Source organism: Talpa europaea (genome assembly GCF_964194135.1).
Source record: "Talpa europaea genome assembly, chromosome: 3".
NCBI classification, from domain to species: Eukaryota; Metazoa; Chordata; class Mammalia; order Eulipotyphla; family Talpidae; genus Talpa; species Talpa europaea.
Genome location: NC_140069.1, coordinates 130,170,900 through 130,181,850, shown reverse-complemented (window position 1 = coordinate 130,181,850; position 10,951 = coordinate 130,170,900). Strand labels below are relative to the sequence as shown.

Genomic DNA, 10,951 nt, shown 5'->3' with positions numbered 1-10,951 from the left:
GCAGTTGTGTTTGTCTCCTTACCTGAAGGAATCAGGAGTGCATGAGCTACTCACCTGAGATAAGAGAAACAGGAACACTGTGCTAGCACAACAGGCCTCTAAGAAGCTGGCTATATTATGACAGAAAGGGAGCGTCCCTGAGACTTACAAATTGGGAGAAGGCACAGGAAAGGAAGGCACTCTCTGTGGACAGGGAAATCAGCTGTGAAAATATTCAAGAATATTCATTAGGATTGGGGACTGTTCTACTTCAGAATTTCGGAAGAGTTTGGACCCACGATGAGGTTGGGGAATGGATCAAATATGAGGTTGAGACATGGGGACAAGACCTTTACAAAACCTACTCTTTGGCTACGAACAAAAACAAAATCATAAGCAAAACCACTACAGATAACAGATAACAAATAACTTCAAAGAGTTAAAAGACCTTCAAAGGAACATGCTCACTTGTGAACTTAACTACAGGGAAGAGAGTCTCCCAAGGTTACATCACATTAGTATTTAGCTGCTGCTTAATCATGTTTACGGTTTTGACCAAAAATATTGTTTTAATTGATTTGTATATGCGTATTTTGCCTTTAATTCTTAACATATAGTAACTACACTTTTAAAAATCTAAGTTATAAGTAGTATGCATTGATGGCCCACACTGCTTTCACTATATATGCGATGTTTGTTACATCATAAATATTTTCAAGTGAGGAAATAGAAATTAGAATTTTTAAATAATTTGTCCGCCATCCCAAAATAGAAAACCCATTTCTAACTGATTCTGAGTTTCATGCTCTTTACAATGACCTTTATTGGATGAGTTACTATCATGGAGATGAACATATGAAACAAACATATCACATTTTCTGAAAAGGGGGAGTGGATGCTTTAATCATCTAATATGGTATATAGGTGACAGACAACTTTTTGCTTGTATGATTACTGTTGTACTCTGCTATTGGAATCAACTTCATTGGGAAAAAAAGAAATTAAATCTCAGTCTAAATGTCCTCAAAGGTATGCATTTAATCAGACTCAAGAGCAGTTCTCTCTCTCTACCTCCAATTGCCTCTTTGGTGTTTTGATAACTTTGACAGAATGGTGACCTCATTGTTTAGTTTTTTTCACTCGGCTATTGTTTCTTTTTGCATTTACTCCAAATGACTAAAGGTTACAGCATTGACAATTTACATTTCCTGTTTTCACTTAGGTCTCTTCATTTTGATCAGGAGAATGTAAATACTATATTTTAAATTAACTAGCTTTCCGCATCCTGTATACAAAGCACTAAGAATAAGAAATTGGGGCCTCCCTGATGGCACAAGGGGTTAAGTCTCAGCACTATCGGCAGCTATCAGCAGCTATTGGCAGCCACCGCAACACGAGTTCAATCCCTGGCCAGGGAGCTGACACACATGGTGCAGCAGACCTCTCCTGCTTCCCCTGCTGCTTGTCACTAATATTTTAACTTTTCTCTCTCCTTTTCCTTCCTCTCCCTTCCTCCCCTCTATCTCAGCCTCTACGCATTAATCCCAATGACCCTATGAAGTAGGTGTAAGTGTTGGCTCCATTTGATAGATACTACTCAAGTTCTCTTTACCTTAGGTCAAGAAATTTAGCCTAGTCTCTTGGATTCAGACTTCAGCCATATCTACTCCACTGGCAAAGGCCTGGAGGCTCTTAGTTCTGTGATTCAAATGAGGAATATAAGCCAACTGTAGTGAGGTTAAGTAGGTTCTTTAGCTCTAGGGATCTGTGGGTGACTGTTCAGATGTTTCTGACTATATTTAGGGATTTTGGATAACATTTTAGAATTCTAGAAAGTGCTTGGGAAAGAGAGAAAGAGAGAGAGATACTGAGAGAGAATGAAAGGGGGAAGAGAAGGAGAGGGAGAGGGAATGAGAGAGAGAGAGAGAAAATGACACTAGAATCAAGGTCCCAAACTAGTAGGTCCGCTAAAATTAGGCCAGGAACCCTCAAGTCTCTATTAGAGTTGGATGGAGTTGGTGGTCGATGACTCTGGAAGCAACTGAACCATGACTCAGGAAACAACCAGAAGGGACCAAGACGGTTCCCCCCTCAAGCCTGTCCCTTCCATATTCCTGCTAGTGACAAAATTGTGGAGTTTCCATTATTTTTGGTCATACATGTGCCTAAATTAGTTGGCCCCTCAAGTGCCTCCCTGTACTTCAGGAATAAGCCTTGCACCCCCAAACTTGCTCCAAGCTTCTGGTGAGCTGGCCTCAGTGCTCTTGAGGTAACCGCCCCCACCTTAACCCACCTTGCTGTAACCCTCTCGCACTGAAACCGGCTCTTTATGGAATGCTGTCCTTCTGTACAAGCATCATAGCTACCTTGAGTTTACTTTCCAAGTATATTGTCTCCAGAGGAATAAAATACTATCAAGTGGATATGCATCTCCCAATTATACAACATAGAAGTGATTATACATGGACCACAATATCAGAGAGATATAATTGCCCACGATTCTATTTATGTTAACATTTGCCATTACTCTGTTTATCAAGGAAGGAGAGTTGAAGACCAGCAACATGCTTTAAGAACCAAAGTATGAATGGGATGTGTTGTCCCATTTACTCTTCAAAATAATTCACTGAGGTAGGGATTACATCACCAAATTTCAGATGAGGAGATGGGGACCACGTGACTTCTTCCATTGACTCAGAATTTAGTAATCTGTCCTTAAGTACATTGGTATCCAGAAAACCAGTCTTTCAAATCAGTAAGAATATTTTTATGAAAAAGGGGGGTGGGAACTGTACGGTGACTATAACCAAGATGAAAATGCATACGTTGTGCAAAAATGAAAAATGATGTAAAAATTTATAAAATAAAAAGAATTGGTGCAGAATTAAAAAAAGAATATTTTTATGTATGCTTTTACAGATGTATGTTTATATAAAGACTAAAAAATACCTGTTCTATTTTAATATCAACTCAAACATTCCAGTAAGGAAGACAGGTGCATGGATTTTTACTCTGGGATATGGTTTCTTAGCTGAATTGGAGCCAAATGAAGTAGTTTGTTTCTATGTGTAAGTGACATAGTGAATGTCTACTGATAATTACCCCCCATGGCTTTCCTAAGTAAAAAAAAAAAATTGTCCTAAGTTTCATGTCTTCCCTAAGTGACAACTCTGGAGGCCACACAATTCCCTTTAAACTCAATTATCTCCCAACTGAATGCTCTGATAGTCTCTAAAAGCAGCAGACACAGTGTGATTAGTGAGCCTGAAAAGGAGGAAACCCCCAAGCAGCCATCAGCCAGCTTCATTTCTCTGCAATCGGCCCCTTCATATCCTTGATAACAATGACAGGAAAATTTCTCCACCATCGCTGCCAGGTCTGTATCAGAGGCTTTCCCTTTCACTTTAAATTCTCCATCTTCAGAGGTCTCAATGTGGTAACTTGCAGGATTCAAGTGAAGGTAATCGGGAGCTTTCCACATCTTCCTTACGCATCTCCCATTATTCCTGCAGAGATGAAGGCTACATGCTTCAGCAGCTCTGCTCACGTTGACTATGTAGCTCCCTAAGTCAGAACTCACAAACTGCTTGACCTTTGTACAGTTGCCCTAGAAATGTAGAAACAAATGGGGTTTAGTGGCCTGTTCCTTTGATATGTTACTAATAAAGGCAGAGCATCTAGGGCCACAAGATAGTTCTTTGGACTTGCTGAAACTCAATGGCGTGGTTCCAGCTGGTGAACTATTAGGCTCTAGAGTTATAACTGGAGAATGAGATTAGAAAGGACAAAGGTCAAAGGGACAAGAAATGGAAACTATGCTACAGGTGGGCTGGATAACTGGATTTGTAACTGTGCCCCAGAGTCAACATATGTAACCTTGACTTCTTTCAATTTACACACTTTCTCCTGTTCCTTCTAGTTCCCAAGTTAAGGAGTATTTAAAGAAAAGGGAAACCCAAATTAAAAGTCACGCCAAAGTTGTCGCTTGGCGAACTGTGAGGTGTGTAGATTGTTTCACAATTGTATAAGAATCTGAGACATTACATTCTACAGCTTTATTCATAACCATCAATCTGTAGTCTTCTGGATTATTCTGTTGTTATGCTTCTCTGGGTACTAGTTTCTGTATGAAATTTGAACACAGGGAAGCCTATCTGTCTGCAAGGCTGATTAGGTCACTTTTGGTGTGGCTCCTAGTATGTGTTCAAACAGTGGCCACCTGGTTGGTTCACTCAGCTTCCTGATGAAACTCATCTCGTGAACCACATAGTCTGGAGGGGAAATATCATACCTGGAAAGTGAGGAATTGGTCCCTTCAGCCTCTATCAAATTCTCATATGTGAGCAGAGGAGTCTCTATCATCAATAGTTTCATGATTGATATACTGATAGCAACAAAATGAGCCTGTAAAATTCTAACAATATTAGATTATTATGGACTGCAAAATATTCAATTTAGCAGGAAATGTTAAGGATACAATATTACAATTCAAGGCAAAATATATTGCACTGTAGAGATATAAACAAAGAACTTCTGGAAATACAAGAAGACCGGTTAATATGGGTTGGGGAAAGGTAAGAAGACCTCTTGAAGTTTATAATATCTGAAATGGGAGAAATTTGAAGAGACATATAAATCTTATTTTAAATGTCATTAACTTTCAGCTAATTTCTCCACAGAGGAAAAATATATTAAATGAGGGGATTGAAATAGTTACAATCTGTTTCTACATTTCTTTTTTTGTTTAAGAATTTTTTTTTAAAGATTTATTTATTTATACAAGCACTGGGTATAGTCAGAAGCGCAGGAGGAGGGTGAGAGAATTCACCAGAGCCAGAGCGAGGAACATAACAGGCAGACTGATGAAATACACTGCTGAGGGGAGCAGCAGGCATGGCAGGAGAGATCTGTCACACTATGTGGGACCCTCGCCAGAGGCCGGGGATCGAACCGGCACTGCAGAGGCTGGGGTCAGCTTCGCAGCCCAGCGCTCAACCGCTGTGCCACCAGGGGAGGCCCTGTTTCTACTTTTCACGGTAATACATTTTATGTAGTGGACTCTATCATCAAACTCTCCGTTGTTAACACTGGGTCCATACTAGCTAGACTAACTAGCTATTATCCCAGTTACTCTGCTCTCCTGCAGCCACTCTTTAAGTGAGGATGATAGTTCATACCTCATAAAGATTATTATGACCCATATGTAAACAAATCTAAGATTAAAAAAAAAGCACTTAAGCCAATCTTTACACATAGTAAATACTCAGTAACTTAAGTATTATGATTACGATCTCAACAAATGCTAATAATATTTATTGGCTTCCTTCAACGCATCAGACACTAATTTGGACTGTTATTCTAAAACTGGTTTACTGTGGGAGCCATGAAGGAAATGACTAGAGTGAGCACTTCAAGAAAACAGCAAATACTTTAAATAATGTTGACTATACCTTCATGGTACTAACCTCAGATGAAGTTAAATTCATGTCTCCCCAAATAACAATGCCTGCAGCTCCCAAGGCAGCACTTTCTCCAATGGTACTGATTAAATCTTGCTGGATTGAAAAGAGTAGAGTTCATTATTCATTTAAATGTAAAACAACCCACTAGGGATTATGATTGAGGCTGAGTTCAATATAATTGGATGGAACCTTTTTTTTACTTTCTTAGAGTAACACAAATGTTGATTGAACCAAAGCTCAAAAATTACACACTATAATCCTATGAAAAAATGTAACAAATATATATTTTTTTAAAAAAACATAATTGCTAAACAGGACACTATTTTGAAGACAATTGGCCTCCAAAATAAAGAGCCACCAAAAATTCTATCATTGAACATAACTCAGGGCTTCTATACACAAGTCAGCTATGTCTATGACTCAGAAACAGAAGCTCAAGTTTTCCTTCTCCAAATGTGAGAAATGCCTGAGATTCCTCTTAACCAGGTTTCCTTTCCAATTTGTAATATTCCCCAAACGACTTCCCCTCTGCAATGAGGGATTTTGTGACTTTTGGATCCAAGACAAGGCATAGGAACACAGTATTAAGGATCTGCAGGTTCTTATTAGGTTCAGGTTTGTATTTGGTCTCTGATATTATTTGTGTTTAATTTGCAAAGTATTTACTTCATGGGCTTCCTTATGATTTGTTCACTCATGTTCTCCTGACTGATTTCACTTAGCATATTCCCCTCAGGTTCCTTCCATGCTGCAACTTTTTTTATAGATAAGTAGTATTCCATGGTGTATTTATATCTCAAATTTTTATCCAGTCACCTATCAATAGGTTCATAGGTCATTTCCATATTTTGGCTATTGTGAATATGCTACAATAAACATAAGGGTGCACATAACTCTTTTAGTTAATGACATCATATTCTTTAGATAAATACCCAGAGTGGATTGGTAGATTATAACTAACTCTATTTTCAGGTTTTTGAGTTTTCTAAAATGATTGCACCAATTTTCATTCCCACCAACAGAACATTAAGTGTTGACATTTTCTCCACAGCCTAGCTGTGGAGAAATTTGTTAGTAGTCTTAATGTAAGCTATTCTCACAGATATGAGACAATATCTTATTTTGGCTTCGGTTTGCATTTCCTTAATAATAACAATGAGCATTTTTTCATATGTCTATTAATAAGTAATGAACATTTTTCACATGCCTTTTGACCATCTGTATTTCTCCTTCAGGATGAATCTATTCAGATTTTTGCACATTTTTCATTGGATTTTCATTGTTGTTGAGTTGTTTAAATTCTGTAAATACCCTACATATTAATTGCCTCTTACTGAAGTGAAAATACCTTCTCCACGCAATAGGCTTTTTGTTCTGACATTATTTTTTCCCACTGTACAGAAACTTTTTATTTTGATGAATTCTGATTTATTTTTAACCTATTTCCCTTGCCTTTGGGGTCCAATCCCCAAAGACATCTCTGAAGTTGGCATCAGGGAACATATCTCCTATGTTTTCTTCTATATATTTTATGGTTTCAGGTGTTACAGCCAAGTCTTTAATATATTTTGATTTATTTTTGTAAATGGAGTTAGAGAGTAATTCAGTTTCCTTTTTGTGTATATGTAACTGTCCAAGTTTCCCAATAGCGTGAGAACCACTGTAGGAGAGGAAAACCTGAACTATAATGGAAGAATTTCTAGAGCCTCAGTGTGACCCAGTCATATGCATGCATGAAGGCTATTTCTCCATCGAAAAAGGAAACTGTACTTCCCGTGTGCTGCCCAGTTATCTACACATTGTGGTAGGGCCCTCACCTGAATGTTTTCTAGCCCCCTCCTTTGTGTGTCTAACAACAATGTCTTGATATTTCCATAAAAGCTAGTGAATTGAAATTTGTAGTGGTGGAGGAAAGAAGAAATGTCTCCATTAAAATATGATAATCACCTAGAAACCAGCAATATCTTAAAACATCAGTGTATCACAAATGTGAAGGCCAGAACCAGTCCCAATTCTTCTCATCATAGAAAGTTGACACGTAACTATCCAAGTTCAATGATTACAGAAGCATCCACTTTTAAGTTTTTAAGTCTAGGAATTTCCATTTAAATAACTATAGTGGCAAAGGGAAAAGGGAGAGAAAATTGGTCTGAAAGGTCATCTATTTAAAAAGTTCCTTCAGATTTCAGTAAAATAAATAGACTGAATAAAAGTTCAATTGGGGTTAAGGTTAAGTATTGAATTTAGGAACTTGCACCTTTCTTACCAACTTTCTACTAATTGTGAGCCAAAAATCAAGAGTAAATCATATAACTAAATCTATAGACTCAGCTACCTTTAACAGATTTATAGCTGCCTTTAGGAAAAAAATTAAATTTTTAATCGTGGGTGGAAAAAATAATATAAAGTTCACTCAGCCATTTCTAAGTGTACAGCTCAGTAATGATAAGTATGTTCACATCCTTACACCTCCTTTCTACCTTTTATCAAAGCTTGAATTTTGCATTAAAAAGAGAACACTTTTTTTCTCTTGGCATTTTAAAAAGCAAGAATGTCTTCAATTCCACTTCTGTATAGACAAGAAAATTACTCCATTTTAAAACATCTTTTCTGATTTCCCAAACTTCTCACCATCAATCATTTCAATAACTTTCCCAAAATTTCAACTGTAAGGAAGAAATCCGAGTTGGGAGTCAGAAGAAGCAGTACTTGGTGATACTGAATTTTAACCCCTTCCTTCCTATTTCCTTTTCCTTAATAATTTATTAAGTAAAATAATCAAAATTCAGTTTGCATAAATGAATTCCATAAGTGATGACTAGCCAAGTGAAAAGATATTCTCCTCTAATAAATTGGGAATTCTTCAAAGAGCAAAATTAGTGAAAGAATGTCTCTTTTAGTGATGGGAAGGTAATTCCCCACCTTTGGACAAAGAGTGGCTTACCTTAGAAAGAAAAATCAAAGGCCGGTCTCTGTAGCCTAGCCTTGTATAGACGAATACAGGCAGTGCATAATCATGGCATGACCTGCTGGAGATCCTCATGGATTCGCGCACCCGGAATTGTGAGAAACGCAGAATATTTTTGCTGTCTCCAAGGTGTTTCCTGACCCCAATGGAGGGATATAAAGCAGTACTGCTATTCCAGAGCCAAGAGAGCTCATTGTTTCTCAAAACTTCCTCTTCTGGGCATGATCCAGTATAATCGGGGTCATCAACATTGTAATTGTGGCAATCAGGATATAAGTAATATCCCCAGAGGCCTTTGGGTCGGCTCTTAATTCCCAATTCAATGGTTTCTTTCATGAAAGCTTTTGCACTTTCTTCAAAGTTTGTTTTGGCCAAATATTCAATATCAGCAGTTGAGATGTTCTCTTGGGTGTCAGAAATAAGCTTCCTTGACTTCTGTCTGTAGACATTTTTTGTGTTCCAGTTCCGAGCCCACTGGGGTCGCCAGTATTCCCAGTCTATGACAGCAAGTCCACTGAAATCTTCAGCAGGGATATAATAATTAATATCTTGGTCAGCTTTTTCCAGATGTACTTGCAAACTAATGTTTTGGGGGAGACCCCCATTAATGGGAACCCCCTGTGATGTATACCACGGATAGTATCCTAATCTGTTGACATAAAATATAGTGACATTTTGCCCCCTGGCCTTGGCCAATGGGTTCCCAATCACCTGAAACATTTTCAGGTTTATTCTTATATTATATTTTATCAAACACTGATCTGTTGGAGCATTCCAAGCAGCTATAAAAGGCTTCCTTTGATAAATGGGAAGTCGGGCAGGTTTTAGAGGAGAGATGGATTTCAGAATAAAACATATAATCAGCCATGATATGAGATGTATTGGTTGAACAACACAAAATCTAAGTTGTCCTTCAGATAATAGTTTCATGTTAAATAAAAACTTCTGTTATCTTCTGCCTTAATGCACTCCAGAAGACCTACGGAGAGATTCAATTTTCTGTTAGTGATATTACTAAGGAAAAAGAGAAACACTGATTAGTATTGCTGTCATATAGCTATATTTTTATCTATTTAAAGGTCTTAAAGAGGCCTATAAATACATTGAGATAAAGAAGCAAGCTATTACCAGCCACTGCTACACAAGTTCGATCCCCAGCTGGCCAGAAAGAAACCCACATGGCACAGCAGACCTCTCCTGCCTTGACCACCACTCCCCTCAGCAGTGTATTTCAGTAGATCTGCCTGTTCTGCTCCCCAACTCTCTGGGGCTCTCACCCCCTGCACCCATGGCTTATACTCCAATTCTTGTATCCATAAATAAATAAATCCTAAAAAAAAAAAAAAAAAAGAAGCAAGTGTAGTGACATAGCTTTAGGGCAAGTAATGCAACACAGCAAGCATTCATAGAGCATCAGATTCTGTGTCCAGAATACAAGCTAAATAAGATTGATCCTGACCCTCAATAATATTCATGATCAAGTACAGATATAAAATAATATTCACTATCAGGTTGGAAAACTCATTCAATCCCAGGTACTATTTAAGTGCTTTTGAAATATTTAGCTCATAAACTCATGCCATTTGCAGCAACATGGATGGAGCTGAAAGGGATTATGCTCAGTGAAGTAAGTCAGAAGGAAACAGGAAAATATGGAATGGTTTCACTTATAGGTGGGACAGAGGAAAACCAAACAGAAGGTCAGGAAAAAGTCAAAACTTGAAGCAGACCTTAGATCTGAGGCATCCAGCAGGGAGAGGGAGGGAGATGCTTCAAAATGGGAGAGAAGAGCACAAGGGACTGTGGTGGCCCTCCCCGGTGCTGTGGTGGTGGGAGAACTATGGGACTAGACCTGAGAGAACAATAATGTAAGAAAATACCTTTTAAAAAATTAAAAAATAAATATCTCACTTAATCTTGCAGTAACCTTTTATTATCCCATTATCCCATTAAATAAGATGCTTTCCCAGCCTTTCTTGCAGTGAGGGTGCTGAACTGTAACCATGACCAGGTCAACTAGCTGCGTCCTGCTCTACACTTTGAATTGAGATCTTGGGAATCAGAGAGTCAGAGATGTGATGGCGACAGGGGTGACAGAAATCCCTGTGCCCAGAGAGTGGCAGTGCTTGGCTGGGCATTCAGAACCAATGTCCACAGTCCATGTTAAGTGGCCGTGTGTCCTCATGGGACAGCACTTTTCTGCTTGAGTCAGTCAGGTCTTGCTCTAGATACTTACACCCAGGAGCACTGATCGACAGAGGCTCTTTCCGAGAAATGGGAGGTTTGAGAGTATTTCCTCCAGCAAAACCAGAGCACTCAGGGTGTGTGAAATGATCACTTCTGGCGGCCACCAGGTGTCACCAGCCATGACTTATATAGCATTTTTAAGGCTACTGACACTGAGGTAAAAACATGTTTAAATAAATTTACAAAACTTTATTCAAAGACATTTAGGAAGTAATAAGCAAAAGAATAGATACAAAATATGAATTTTTATGAGGTATGGAGGTTATATTTTCTTCATTCATTCCTTGAATAAATA

At 38.3% G+C, this 10,951-nt stretch overlaps 1 protein-coding gene across 1 annotated transcript; it reads right to left on the bottom strand.

Moving 5' to 3' along the window:
* Nucleotides 1-3,176: 3,176 nt before the first annotated feature.
* On the bottom strand, nt 3,177-9,339 carry HYAL4 (hyaluronidase 4; the record flags this gene model as incomplete). Its single annotated transcript, XM_084230623.1, is given in 4 exon segments — nt 3,177-3,209; nt 3,215-3,586; nt 5,445-5,534; nt 8,386-9,339. Coding segments are annotated over 4 exon segments (1,449 nt in total).
* Between the last annotated feature and the right edge of the window lie 1,612 nt (nt 9,340-10,951).